Source organism: Notothenia rossii (assembly GCF_949606895.1).
Source record: "Notothenia rossii genome assembly, chromosome: 8".
Lineage (NCBI taxonomy): Eukaryota > Metazoa > Chordata > Actinopteri > Perciformes > Nototheniidae > Notothenia > Notothenia rossii.
The window spans coordinates 61,193,530-61,208,955 of NC_136906.1; the positions used below are offsets into that span (position 1 = coordinate 61,193,530).

At 40.7% G+C, this 15,426-nt stretch overlaps 1 protein-coding gene across 10 annotated transcripts in view; it reads left to right on the plus strand.

Annotated features, from left to right (window-relative positions):
* Nucleotides 1-15,426, plus strand: part of plcb1l (phospholipase C beta 1-like) — a 129,903-nt gene that overhangs the window by 19,367 nt on the left and 95,110 nt on the right. For all 10 annotated transcript variants that reach the window (XR_013801415.1, XR_013801416.1, XM_079643457.1 and 7 more), the window contains exon 3: nucleotides 10,600-10,668. Coding sequence is in view for 8 of the 10 variants with exons in the window: in XM_079643457.1 (XP_079499583.1) it covers nucleotides 10,600-10,668 (69 nt within the window). In the remaining 2 variants the exon portion in view is untranslated. The remainder of the gene's footprint in view (nucleotides 1-10,599; nucleotides 10,669-15,426) is intronic.

Below are 15,426 nucleotides of genomic sequence, written 5' to 3' on the forward strand. Positions count from 1 at the left end.
AGACACACGTAAAAACTGAATACATTTTTAAAGAAATCCTGTCAAAAACAAAGAAAGGACACAACGACAGGCATTACATTTGGGACCACAACGCCATGGCAGACCTTTTAAATGCTTTACTGGTCCTTCATCACAGTATTATGTGTATCTTACATTGCAAACATGACCTGTCACCTCAATTTACTTTGACTGGCAGAAAGAGAGCCGTGGTTATTTTAGAAAGTTTTCTGCTAAGCAATCATTCCATTGTCCGTCACGAATTTCCGTCTTTACTCTCGCGTTTCCATTTCCGCTTGAGCAAATAAGTTTATCACAAAGGTGGGTCAGTGGTCTTTCTTTCCTGCTAGAGTAAATTCAATTTTGGTGGAAGATATCAAATTTAAACAGGTGCTCTATGGCAAGCCATCAAACACCAGCTCCTCTCTGAGATCCTTCCTTGAGAGAGTTAAGTTACGTGAGGGAGAGGAACAACACCTCGCCCATTAGAGGAGAGAAGGAAAGGGACATGGAGAATGAGCCCCATCAGTACATTAGCAGAAAAGCTGTAACCACGGTGGCAGTGAAACCTTTTACAAAGATTTTCCCCGTTGTGCTCTGCTGACGCTCACAATGTCTGTGGCTTTGGCTCCTTGATTTGAATCAAAAGCTTTTAGGACCTGTTGACAAACACACCTAATTGCCTGTGGTTTCTTTGACGCGAAAGGGGATAAAAAAGCACTTGGCTTCTGAGTAGCAGTGGCTCGTGAGCAGAGCCTGCGCGACGCATCGGCATGGCTAATGTTGCTGACTGATATGTGTGTTTGGTTCTGCTGTGATGCTAATGAACGCAGTTTGACTGACAGTCAAAGCAGAGAGGCTTGAGTTAACCACTTGGAAATGATCTCCTCTGACAGATCAACCTAGCTTGTGTTTATGTGGAGGACATGACACGGCACAGGTAGTATTCGTGAAATGTTTCTTTGTGGACAAGATTTAATTAGCACTGTGCCTTTGCTTACACAAAAATAGATGCAGGCCATATCTGGACAACCGTGCACTGAGCTTGGTGTTTGTTTCTCTTCATTAGGTTGACAAATAGACAGAAACAAACTACTAGGGGAAGAGAGTTATCAGTCACTGTCCATCCCAGCGCAACACACAACTCTCAGGTGTCCGGATCCATCCGCTCCTCTTCCCCCTCGCACTACACTAACACTTCCTATTGAGGTTGGTGACCAATCAGAAACAACAAATGAGCACCTGCGACCATGCCACAAGCTATCCATATTTTTTGTGCATTTTAAGCATATGAAATGCATCATTAAAAATAAATCTGAAACATGAAAACAAGTGTCAAAGGGAAAGTATCAAGCATGCAAGAGAGCTCATTATCTGCCCTATGTTGGTATACAGCAGAGGCATGAGTTTGGAGGAGAAAGAAAGCCTTAAAAGATTATAAGGAAAATGGAAAGATGTTAGGATATTAGGATATTATTTTTGTCTTATTTGCAATTACTATATTTTCAACATTTCATGTCAGATAGCTGGAGCTTTAATACAAACAACTTCAATACTTAAACAAGCCAATGGAGCAATTTAGAGTTGAATATCTTGCCCATGGACAATTCCACTTGTTGATTTACCCCCTGAGCCAAAGCTGCCCAAAATGTATTTTTTACTTCTGCCTTAAACCCAGATCTCTATCCTGGAAGCATTTAGGCTGATAAAAGTACCTCAGAGATTTATTGATATCAGCATATATGTTGAACAGTATCAAAAGGTTGCAGTATAGAAATGTTGCAAATCAAACTGAACTTGTACATCTATTCTTTAACTGTAAAATGTCAATAAATGTTGTAATATTAAAAAAAAACATTATATAGCTGTCTTGTCAAATCTAGACACAAGTGCAGTTTACTCTTTTTTTACTTTTTTTGTGCAAATCATATCTGTAAAGTTATTACTTTTGCCCTATCCTCTACTCCCCCTTCTCCTCCTCCCAATGTATTTACTGTTTACCGATCAAATGGCTCTAGTTAGAGAAAGAAAATAAGTGTGTATTGAAGGAAAGTAGGAAAGGATAACCACAGAGTGTCTGAGATAGGAACTCGGCTCAAGAAGAAGCGACACAGAGAGACAGAGAGCCTTGCCTGCAGAAAGAAAGAGAAAAATGAATTTCACTCAGCCGTCCGCTTTATCCTGACTTCAAAGCGGCCAAGAATTGCACTTAGGAGGTGTCCAAATGAGGTGATGTGAAAGATGAGAGCCAGAGCTGCGCTGTCTCTGTCACTGGCAGTGATTCTCAAAGGACTTCAGTGAGGAGCACACACAGACACACTGATCACTTTCAGCCCGCAATGCAGACGCGCTGCTCGTGAATGTACTTTTCAGCTATTGCTTGAAAGCCAAGAATTCAATTTGTTTTACACACAAAGACATGGTGAGTTTAATTTTCACAAAGTAGAATATAGGGATATGTTGATATGTTGAGGTACTGTAGTGTGTGTGATTGGATTTTTTCTGGCCTTCACTGACTTGAATTCATCTTTTCTGGGTTTCTATGGATGTGTTTATGCAGTCTTGCATGTGTGCAAGTGTGTGTTGCTCGCACCAGGACTTTGAGCTCAGATATTCTTGTGCAGCAGATAAAGGCCCTCCAAAGTGTGGCTGAAGGAAGCGGCTCAAATAGAAGGGCAGACATAGAAATGTTGTGAGGACAGAAGAAAATGTTGGATAGGGAGGGGGGTGGCGCGTTAGCATGCGCGGCGGGCGTGTGTCGACGGGAAGATCAGACAAGACAAGATGTGAAGTGTCATCCGTCCACATGAGAGCTGCATGTCAAGATTTAAGAAGACGGCGGGGAGGCATTGGGGGAGGCAGGATGTGGTGGAACAGAAGAGGCAGAGAGGAGATGTGAGACAGCAAGGCAAGTGTCCAAGACAGTGGAGGCAGAGATGGACAAGAGAGGACAGAGTAAGTGAGGAAAGGAGGAGGCGGGGGGGGGGGGGGGGGAAGAATCCTGCTAGAAGCATAACATCAGGGATGATGGACAGATGAGGGAAGCAGCTTTGCTTTCTCTGTCATCCCACTCAGTTCTGCTATCTATCAGCACCCTCCCCCCAGTCTCCCTCATTACTCTCCATCCCTCACTGTGCATGTGTACACACGTCCAAGATCTGATTGGAAAAGCTGACCAGTGTTAGCCGCTCACACCACTGATCTCAGAGGTTTTTTTATGGCAGCCACTGCAGATTGATGATAGAGGATCATTTTTGTGCGTGTGTTTGCAGTCGCCTATGGAGTTGTGTTTGCGACCATTTGTATTACCTGATGTGTGTGCAAGCATGAATGCGTTGCGCTGAAGTATAGAACAAAGATTCCTGCGGCCTTTATCTCAGCATTGGTTGTGTTGTGGAGCGTGGCGGCTGCTGATAGCCACTATCAGCCAACGGCACGCACCTCCATTGCTCGGCCTCTGTTTTTCCTCACAAAGCCATTCTTCCCTCACACAGCCTTTTTCTACTTTCTGACCTGTAATCTATGTATCCTCTCTCCATCTGTCAGACTATGAACCTGACTTAAAGTGATTACATACAAATAAGCTCGTTTTTATGACTCAACTCTTAATGCGTATTTCTAGCTGTCCTCATTCAACCCCCTGAAAAAGCATATTGAGATGCATGTTTATGTTACTAGACAACAAGATGGAATCTGAGAACTTTTAAATGAATATGGATACATTCTTATTTTATTCCGAGGTGTGCCTGGTGAAATAACGTGTTTTTAATGTTTCCCTGTTTCTGTGTCTAGCCAGATAATTTAGATATCCCTTAAGATGCGATTCAATCCTACATTCTGAAAGCAGATCCATCAACAATCCCTCAGGCTTGCTTACATATAATATTCACTAAATTACCTGCTTGTATTTATGAGAGTCTGTACCTGCATTTTAAAAACCTGTATAAAGTTGGTGGCTCAGCACTGCAGTCTGACTTGGCGTATTGGAGGGTAGAAATGGGATTTTATAGTAAAGCTATGGGACTGCATGGCAGGATTAGTTTGATTTACTAAAAGATTACTCTACTTGATTTGAGTAGAAATTACTCTAGATATCCAAAAGAGGTAGCATCAATCTTCACTTTAGGAATTCCATAATTTGAATGGGGAAATAACCAATAGTTTGTCTTCAAACATGCAAAGAATAATTGCAAATAAAGAAAGAATCTGAGCCTGTTTGTGGACCAGGGGTCACTTCAGGTATAAAATGACATTAGACACACTCAAAACTACAAAATAAAAGTTACTCACAAAAGGTTGAAATACTCTCGATCTGAAAGGAGTGGTAAAGTAATCGATTGGTTGACCAAGAAAAAGAGTATTCCAAGGGTAACCATTATCGAATCGTCGTTTCAGTCACTAATTTTTGTTACGATTCACTAAATAATGGCAAAAAAAAATCTGGTTAAGACCTCTATTATGAGGAATTTCAGCTTTTTTTCATATATATACAGTATATATACAGTATATCATTTTTAACTAAATATATTTGTTTTGCAATATTCATAGTTATTTCACAAACTCACAGAATTTTGAATAAATCACAAAATATTTTACGCATAAGAATCAAGGACGAAAAATAATTGTCAGTTGCAGCCCCAACCCATTTCTTACACCTTAGGACAAATCTCCACTTCGTTTAAATGTCAGAGTGAAATAGGGGCAAATAAAACCGGAGGGCACACATCGAAGCTTTCAGATGCTAAAAAGGATAATGGCTCTCTCTTGACCAAAGACTTCAGACCCAAAAAACCCTGAGTTGGTAGCAGTGAAGGTTAGGGATGCATTCCCAATGATTCGAAAGGCTTAGCTTGAGCTTATGCAAGTTCAAAATCCTTTTAAAGATCTACAGTGCAGGATAGATTTTATGTTAAGAGACCTTTACATTTTTACAACCCTCACCCATTGAGAGCTTGAGGAAAAACACACAATTGTGATGAGGTAAATGCTGTTTTAAGGTTTTCTTTTCACACTGGAAAGAGGAAACCGTCCTTTTGTGGTTGCTTGGAACATGTTGAGACACTGGAGAGATGCAACTGAATGGATGGATGAAACACAGAGTGAACATGTTGCTGACTTCTAATAGGCCCTCAGGCAGCCTCATGGCGATGCCAGACTCTCCAATTTGGCTCAAGGCCTTTTGTCGTATGCCGTACCTCATTTCTCCCCCTCATTTTCTATCACTCTCCACATCATACCAACTAATAAAACATTAAAACTGTAGAAGATGGAGATGGTTTAAAATGAAATAAGGCCTCCTGTCAGATACTAAACCATCTCTACTACTTCTTTGACATAAGCCAGCGCTAAGAACCTCCGTGCAAGGTATTTACTGTAGACATTGACTGGTGTAGAAATCTGTATGCATAATATCCACAAAGTCATTTTCCTCCCACATGCTCTTTTATCCGACTGTTTGCAGCTTTGTCATCCTCTTCAGGTAAGGGGGTTTGTGACTTAATCCCAGTGGGGCTGTTAGAGTCGCTCTATGGGAGCTCAGGAGTGGAGCAGCAGAGTGGATGTGACTCTCAAACCAAGTTCAAGCACAGCTCTCCACAAACTATTTCCCCTTGTGACGGTACATGTTTCCTGGCAGCTGAGTGTCACTGGAGGGCCATTTACAGGGCCGGGCACAGCTCTGGGACTGGCTGCCCGGCTTCGCTCTGTTTTGTTCCACATAAGCATTAGCTCTGTTTATAATTAGGGAAACACATCCAGAGTCCTCTGACCCTGAGTCAGTGGGCCTTTGAGAACTCTTATACATAGAGAATGCAGCAGTGTGAGTTGTTGTGCAACAGTCTCATGTAGCTCGGCTTCACATAAAACCAGATTTTGTCTATAATTTCTCTTGCTTTTTAAGTCATGTATTCTGTGTTTGTATAGAAAGAGTGTATTTTTTTTTACCAGATCAAAATCGAAAATAATTTGGGTGATTTTGATGGTTACCTCTGCATTAGTAATTATTTTTAAAAGCTGAATGTGAACCCTCTTTCTTATAAAACAACACATTTTTTTGCAACCAAATATTCTTTTCATGGTTTTTCTCCCGTTCCTCACTCATTTTTAGGTTTGATCAGCAACTAGTGTCCTGAACTGGTTGTGTAAAAATGTCATTCAGAATGCTTGTGAATACTCAGTGTAACCAAAAATCCTTAAAATCATATTAAATGATGTCGCATCAGACAGATAAACGTAAAGCTTAGTCATGGGAAATGAACCGTGTACGTTTTCATTTTGTATCAAGCAGCCCAAAAAGTTTTATCATTACGTGTTTAAAGTCAATCAGCCTTTCTTGACATTCCACGTCCTGTGATGTCACTATTGTGCGTGCACGACCTGCATGGTTGAATCTGATACCGTGCAGCCGTCGCCGGAGCCAAGACCCTCCCCAGGCTTCCAGAGAGTCCAAGCATACAAACTGTATTTATGAGAGCTTATTTTGGTCCATGCGATGGCTGGAAGGGGTGAGGGGCGACTGACATGTTATACCAGTATACTCTGTATGACCTCATGACACAAACCAGCAGCCTGTCAGTAATCCTGTAAGCAAAGCACATGTGACTAGCCAGAAGCGATTCAACACAATGACATGCATTGCTGTAGATAAAACATGACACACAGGGATGAAGCATTAAATGCCTGTTAGTGGATTAATGATTTGTTTTATATATTTTCCTCTTCTTTCACATTATTCAAATACACTTGTGTTCCCTTCCAAACAGCAGCAAGTGTGATTCCTCTGTACATTTTAACCAGCTGCTGCAACAGACAAAAAAAGTCATTTCTCAGACGTCTACCCCTTCATTTTACCTGTGCTTATTCACCTCTCCTTCCTTCCCTTTCTGTGCTTCTTGTCTTTGTTGCCCAGCAGAGGCCTCATGCCCTGTGGAGCGCACATCCATTTTAAACCCGGAGGCTGTCAAGCATGCTGCTGGTAAATGAGCAAGCTAACCTGTGGCTGTTGATCTCTCCATTCTACTGATCATTTTCCTCATCTCTACCTCTCATCACATGTTTCTTTAACCCTGTCCCTTTTTCCCCACACCCTCTATAATTTGCAAGCCCCATGGTTTCAGTTATATTCAAAGTAAATAATGTCTTCCCGGTTAGCCTCAAGTCAAGTTATGTATTTCACGTTTCATAGTGAGCTCACTCTCTTTAAATGAAATGAAAGCAAAAGTAGTCTAACAAAGCAATTTGATATATTGGATGTACGAACTGCCTGAAGTGGAGACACATTTGACAACACAATAACTTATAGATCAATGAATTTTCTGCAAATAAACACCACCCTCCTTGTTTACTATCTATAAAAGAAATGGGTTTAATTTAAAAGAAGAAAACGGCATGTTGCAGATGTTGCGTGAACAGCAGAGATAGACAATCAGGCACTGAAAACAGAGCCTAGGGCCAGCGTATGTTAAGTATGTTCATTCATTTCTGTAGTTTCTCTCCCGTTAGCCCTGCTTGCTTCCTGGACGTGCCTTGGACCTTAATAGGCTTTGGATCCCTGCTTCACTGTTTTGATGTAAACAGAAAAGGCCCTGAGAGAGGAAGGGAAATAAGAGAGAGGCAGAGCGAGATGCAGGGTGATAAATAAAGACAGATGACAAAAATGAACGATAAAGAACACATGTCACAGGAAATAAATGATGGGAGAAATAATGACCGGACTGCCAGACCGAAAGAGCAAGCTTTAATTAACTAACTGTGCACTGTCTGCAATTATAAATCCAAGTCAGTATTAATAGACGTCATTGGAATCAACATAATGAGCCAGCCTCTGCACACAAATGCTGACCCATGCTTAGCGGTAATAACTACACGTGTATGATCTTAGTCGCACACTGTGTGAGCAGCTTGTCACCCATACATGTAGTTTTCTTTACCTTTAATGGCTTGTCTCGGCTCTATAGGTTAACACTCAAACGGTGATGCTAAACCAGCTCGGAGCTGTTTAAAAAGTGCAGCGCCGGAGGGCACAAAAAGGGACCCCATCAGCGAGCGGCTTCCTGAAGCCCCGCTGTTCCACCAGGCTCCCATGCCGAGCTCCGTCTCTCTAAAGAGACTTCAAAGGCAGGCATTTGCTGAGCCGATGTAGGCGTTAACCTTTGACTCAGAGGCTCTCTCTGTAAAAACAGGGACAGCCTAATTGATGCTATGCGCTGCAGAAAAGGAATAACTTGTCCTTGTGGGTTTCAGCCATAGAATAGAGTGCTTTAATCTCCCCCTGGCTCTGCACAGTAAGGAGGAGACGTACAGTGGCTATGTGTCTCCGATAGCACATTTATTTTCATGACCTCCAGTAACAAACAGTTTGCATTTATACAACTTTTTCTGGTCCAAGTTCATGTAGCATCATTCCAACTGTTCCAGGTGGCTTAAGCAAACGCACAACCAAGACCACTGGGTTAGGTATGGATTTGTAGATAAGGAAGAATGGCAGGGTGCAATTTCCACAATCCTCCTGGCCTGGAGATGGGCTGATAGCGGCGTGGCGGCTGAAGATTGAGTCAAGCTCCCGTCGCTCCTTGTGTTCCAAGATAATGCAGAGTGGACCCACAGTTCACTCTGGTTAATTTTCCACCTCATGTCCTGGCTTCCGCTCAGAGAGATGGAAGGAACAATAATCCACACTGATAAGGGGATGTGGCGACTGAAGGAAGGTAGCAGGGGCCAACTGTGGGATTGCATTTTGTGAGTCTTTACTGCCAACCAAATTACAGGCTCTTAAAGGGACAAGAGGCTGGAAAATAAGAATGAAACAGTTAGTCAATGTGTTGATTGATGAACGAATGGACACATAGATGAGTTGATGGATGCTTTTCTGTGATGTGTGTTTACTTATAAATAGACACATGTTGGCATTTAAAAAAAATCGGTCATTTAAGCATGTGATTATGGAAGCAAGACACCGACTTTTATTGCTATTTAGCCTCTTTTTGTTGTTGTTTTGTGTCAATTGATATTTGTAATGGCCTTTTTGAATTCGTTTGGGTCCGTTTTTCTGTTGGCCAATTTGTATTCACTTTGATCCCCTTTGTAGTTGCTTTGTGTCCCTTTGTAGTCAATGTAGGTCCCTTTGTAGTTGCTTTGTGTCCCTTTGTAGTTGTTTTGGTCTTTTTAAAGTCCCTTTTGTCGCAGTTGTTTTGCCCCTTTTGTAGTCATTTTGAATCCCTGTACAGTAGTTGATTTGTATCTGTTTCAATTATGCAAAGTAACATTTACTCAACTGCCTCACTTAAGTACAATTTTGAGATACTTTTACTCGAGTAGTTTTTACTTGAGTAGTTTCATAATGTGTTACCCTCACTCCACTACATGTTTTACTCCACTACTTACAATGTGTATCTTTAGTTATTAGGTATATTGCAGATTTAGATAAAAATAAATCCACTCACAAGTCATCATTAATTATTATAGGTTAGGCTACCCACCAAATTTTAAGTAATTTAAATAAACACGTTTGTTGATGAAAACATTGATGCATCGATAATTATAATACAATAAGTTTATACTTGTATTTTTGAAATGGACCATTTTGTTTCAGACGGAAAAGAAGAGGGTTCCCTTTTAGTAAAAGATCTTAGTACTTTCTCCACCTCTGGTCTCTTTGTAATCAATTTGGAGTCTCTTCCTTGTTGGTGCGTGTCTCTTTGAGGTACATGCGTTCAAAAGGAATGAAGGAAAGTTCAATGCTTTCCTCTAAGCTGATGGAAGCTTTCCAAAAGCACCTTTCTTCATGGTGTCAATATTTCTGTTTTTGCATGATGTGAAATGTTGCTGTAAGACAGAACAATAAGCTAGTATATGGCCTCCCACACTGTTGTATTAATATTGAATTTACAGTTGAGCTCGAGGTTTCCATTGAAAAGGCTCTTACAGAAATCCTTCCTTAAATATTTTGTTGAATCCTAATGTTGAAATTCATGGTATATTCATTAGAGGGTCCTGATATATGCAATTGCGAGTTGACCACCACTTACATATCTGACTCCAGCCATGCAGAGAAGGTATTTTGAGCAGCAGAACATTGTGTATGCATTTTGCGTCCAACCCTGTATGTTTCCTTGCCAGCAGTGATCCCTGTGTTTTGTTACAGTTGAGGGTATTGTCTGACATGAAACACAATCTGTGCCTTTTTCTGTGGTTTCTGGCATGTCACGCCTTTCAGGTTTTCAAATCCAAAAACCTATTTTAAGCATCTGTGCTTTTAAAGAGCACATGGTCATTAGGACAGGTAAACAGCCAACATGGGAACTTAACACGTTTGTCCTAATTTTGTGCACAAATAAACTTCTGTAGGGCAATTTGTTATGTGTTCAGCATCTAAATACACTGAACAACTCCCACATGTTATCCGGTATGCAGGCTAATATGTGTCCCTCATGAGTGTTAAAAAGTCTAAACACACAAGGCCTCCAGCTCCAGGTGGCAGGTTTGGAACTGGAAAGGATTGCTGAAAATGTTTCTCTACCCCGATGGATCCCATGGGCATAGACTATCCAAATTGTCTCTGAAACCTTTGAATTAACACTTGGCTATTCTTCTTCTTGTTTACAGGATACTGACCTACTGGATATAGCGTACATAAAAGATGCCAGAAATGGAAAGTGCACCAAAACGCCAAAGGTAAGCCCGCAGAATAGTCATTAGTTAAGTGGCTTTCCCACCTCTTATTCTAGTATAATATAGATGAAAATATATTCATTTAGATTCCTATGGGTTCCTTGTCTCTTCAATATTACATGTTGAATCATAATTCTAATGTTGTCCTTGTTATTGTCTGTCTAGTCTGTGGGAACACAATGTGCTGTGTACTGAAAGGACAGGAGGGCTTTTTTTGGGTGATGATATGCTTTGTAAGTGTTTATTTTTGCACAGAAATGAAAGCCATGAGTGGGTGTGAGCCCAATCATGAATCAGACACTGTCCCCATCCTTTCAGCTGTGAACTGTGTTACTGATAGGATTGAAATTAGTTAAGCTGGTTTTAATGATTGACATTTACCCAAGACACTACGTACAAAAATGTGTTGTTATTGTTTGTGTGGGAGGTGTGGTTGACGTGATTGTATTTCCTGTGACCTTTACATCAAACACTTTTGCCTTGCTGTGACTTGTGATTGATGTGTATTGTGTGCAGCTTTATGGATGGTGTTCACATATTTAGTACGGTTTTTAGAAAGTGATGTGAAAATAAAAGCGTGGAAGTGAAGATCAAATGACAGTAAAGATTGACACACATCCCACACACCACAAAGCATGTGGAAGCACTTTTCAACACAAGGCAATTCAAAGTGCTTTACAAAAATGAAAGACATTAATAAAATGGCATTTAAAAACAGTCATTAAAAAGCAAAGATAATAAAATAAACATTAAAAGAAAAAATGCATGAATAAAAGTTACAGTGCAGTTTAAGATGTGAATAGTTCAATTAAAAGCAACGACAAAAAGAAAAGTCTTCAGCCTGGATTTAAAAGTAGTAAGAGTTGCAGCGGACCGGCAGGTTTCTGGGAGTTTGTTCCAGATATTTGGAGTATAATAACTGAACTCTGCTTTACCATGTTTAGTTCTGACTCTGGGGACAGAAAGCTGACCAGTCCCTGAAAACCTGAGAGATCTGGATGGTTCATAATTTAGCAGTAGGTCAGAAATGTATTTTGGGTCTAAACCATTCAATACTTTATAAACCAGCAACAATATTTTTAAATCTATTCTTTGACACACAGGAAGCCAGTGTAAAGACTTCAGAACAGGAGTGATGTGATCCACTTTCTTAGTGTTAGTGAGGACTCGAGCAGCAGCGTTCTGAATCAGCTGCAGCTTTCTAATTTCCAGGGTTACCCAAATTGCTTTATCTCAGCTAATTATACGTTTTTTTATTGAGCGACTATGGAAGAATTTAAACACATATTTTTCTAATCTGGCAAGCTGCAGCTGTCATTTTTACAAAGCCAAATGTATTCCTCGCTGTTCATTTCCATTTTACCAAGAGGGCTAGAGCCATGATGAGAACAATCACCTCCATTCTTTTCCACTTTCTTATTATATATCCCCGCTCAATTACTCAATTTCATATATCTGTCAGATCTGTTTAGTCCTGTGATGTGCTGCTGTTACATAGCAGCGGCACTCTTCATGGTTTTGACATAGTGCAGCAGGAGAAGCAAGTGGGGGTCACTCACCGCTGCTCTGTCTGGGGAGTGAGTAATGATGGCATGAGTACAATAACACAGAGAGGATTCATGCATTTCTAAACAGCTTACAGAGTGATGCTTCCCAGAGAGGAGACATAACCACGTGACAGGTAAGATGGTCAAAGTATTGGAAATCCATTACTGGGTGATGGAGCGGGGCTGCACCCAGGGCATTGTAATGGGAGCACCAGTGAGACACAGTGTCTGAAGATTTGATGGGATGAGGAGGAAAGGGAAGAGGAAAGGAAAGGAGGGGGGAGTTGTGAAGAGACTGTAGGGATGCGAGGAAGGAAAGCAGAGAGAGAAGCAAGTGGAGATTTGTATGTGAGGTCTGCAGGAGGAAGCGAGGCAAAGGATGAGGGGAAGGACAGAGATAATGCGAGGTCAGAGGAAGATGTCAGTCGAGAAGCACGGATAATACCAGACAGCAGTTGCTGTAAGTGGACTGCACTTTTCATGGCTTGCTTCTAAAGCATTTCTCCTTGACACGTTTTAAGGATCTTGACAGAGCGGTGAAGGTTTTTTTCAAGGATCACTGCATTGTTAACTCCAGCAGAATGCAAAAACTGTAAGGATTTTTTCCCATTCAAACAAAAACCTTTTTGAAAGTGATAGTGTTGGGTGTGGAGAACACAATAATATGATTTACACTATTTGAGAGATCTGTATAAGTTGGCATTAGAAGACACATGTGACACAGAGTCCATAACATACTGTATATGTGCTCAAATATAAAACTATGACTTTAAAACATGTGAAACAAAGCTGAATGAAATGAAAAACCATTTAAACTGATTAATGCTTTTTTGTCTATTGTTAAATCTAAGTACATTACGTAAAATGCTTGAAAGATTAATTAATTTTTAGCATCAACATTTCAAGTCAAACGTAATACATGAAACGTATATTTTACTGTCTTGTTGTTGTGTCAGTTGGTTTCATATTATATACTCTCTCCTCTCGTAAGCCTCTTCTGCTCGCGCTCAAGAGCTCCCTTTGCGGCATTCATTTGATCAATTCATGCAAATTGCTGGAAACCAACACACTTGCCAAGACGAGCTGAGATGTTGAACTCGTGATGACATGTCGGTAAAAAGCTTCAGAAGTGCTTTTATTGTGCCACTCAAGAGTCCTGCGTCGGAGTACAATATTGTCCAACCCCGATGCAATCCTGCTCTACAGGCTTGCTGGAAATGACCAGATGGAAAGTCTGTTTCGGCTTGCCTCCTGTAAACCCTTGTTTCTACCAGTAAGTGACTTCATATTGTCTTGAAGCACCATCGGAAATGTCTGTCTGGACAGCATTAAGATTTGGAGCACCGCTGCTGTGTTCATCGGCTCGTCGCAGTGTGTGGGCGGCATGTCTGCCCTCTGATGAACTTATGCCACCCTGCCCACGGGCTCCAGCTACTCACTTATTATTCATACGTTTTCACTGTGAACACACACACACACACACACACACACACACACACACACACACACACACACACACACACACACACACACACACACACACAACACACACAAACACACACACACACACACACACACACACACACACACACACACACACATTTGTGAGAGAGGAACGCTCCCAATCCCTTGTATCTTGCGTACAGCTGAGAAGAACAACGGAGCATGATAAAAACAGTGTCCTTTGTTCCACCACGCTAACAGTGATGATGTTAATTACCATGTGTCCACCCCGTCATAATTCAGGCTGATTAGTTTGGCCGCTTGTCAGAATGACGAGAGGCAACCTTTGTTTGACGTGGGGCTCTATAAATGAATCACACACCCTGAGGTCTGCTGGTGAGCAAAGCACGGCGCTTATAATCATCCACTTCATTATACCCACAAATAGCTGGCAGATTTCCATATCCAACGCAGAGAATTGAAGGCTAGCAGGAGCACTTTCTGTTGTCTTAGAATCTGTATATTTATTTGTACATTTATGATTATTACCATGGTGGCAAGGAAGTAAGTATCTGTTAAGCTTTGGAAGAGACACATGCAACTGTTCGTTAACTTTGAACGCATCAAGCATTCAGTATTATTTAGTATTTTTTTTATTCTCAAATTGTTAGTTTTAAAGATCCAATATTGGCTTTTGGATTGTAATGTGTTGGGTAAATAATGGAGCACCAACATCCTTATATATTTTACAGTATTAAACATGACAAATGTATAATTATTTGACATGGTCTCAAGAAGTAAACAGCTGATTTGTAGAGAAACAAGTGGCCGAAGTTATACATTATAAAACCACCTGACATTTCATTGAATTCGACCTTGCATTGGTATTTGTTAACCACCTTTATATTTATAAGACTACAATGCATTATCTTACTTCTAAAGGACTTAAAAAATATATAAAATGTAAGAGTCTATTACTAGAAACCTTGACTATTGGAAATAACATGCAGCAATTCCATATCGAAAATCCCTCCACTGGAGGAACTACACAAAAAGACAAAACCAACAGTAGGAAATAGAATCATTATTTACCTTCCAGATTCTTGATTTATTGATGCGTATTTATTTATTCATACATTCTATACATTTGGGGAAAAACATTATGTGTTAAAGCACCTAGCTAGTGTAATCCACTGGCCCAAAGCATTCCTTCATATTCCCTCTTTATTAAATCAGCAGATTAGCTTGTTCCTGCACAGCTTGTTCCCTCTCCTCAGCACCAACCAAACAACGAAAGCCAATCTCATCTCTTGTACACTTTACCGTGCAACTAACTTCTACATTACTGTGTTCTAGAGATGTTAAGATTCACCGATTCGCATCGGTGCACCGGCATAAACGTTCAAGATGCGAGTGCACCGGTTGAAAGAGTGCACATCGGCTACAGTTTGGGTTGAACTCGCGATGCATCGATTGCGTAGCGTCTTTGCATCGGTAAAAAACCGATTCATTCATATAAAATCCCCTTATCTTGTCAACGTTCAGCAGAGACGATCTTTGATATTTGCTTCGCCACTACGGAGAACGAGAGTCTCAGTTATCAACACACACGGAAGTTGAGGAGAAAGAGAAACACAGCGCACCGAAAAATACCTACAAATCAAACGTTTGGCAACACTTCGGATTATTCAAGAAAGACGGTGTAATAGTCATTTATGCTATATAGTTGACCGCAGGTCATGGAGAATAATAAGGTATCCGTAGACCTTTG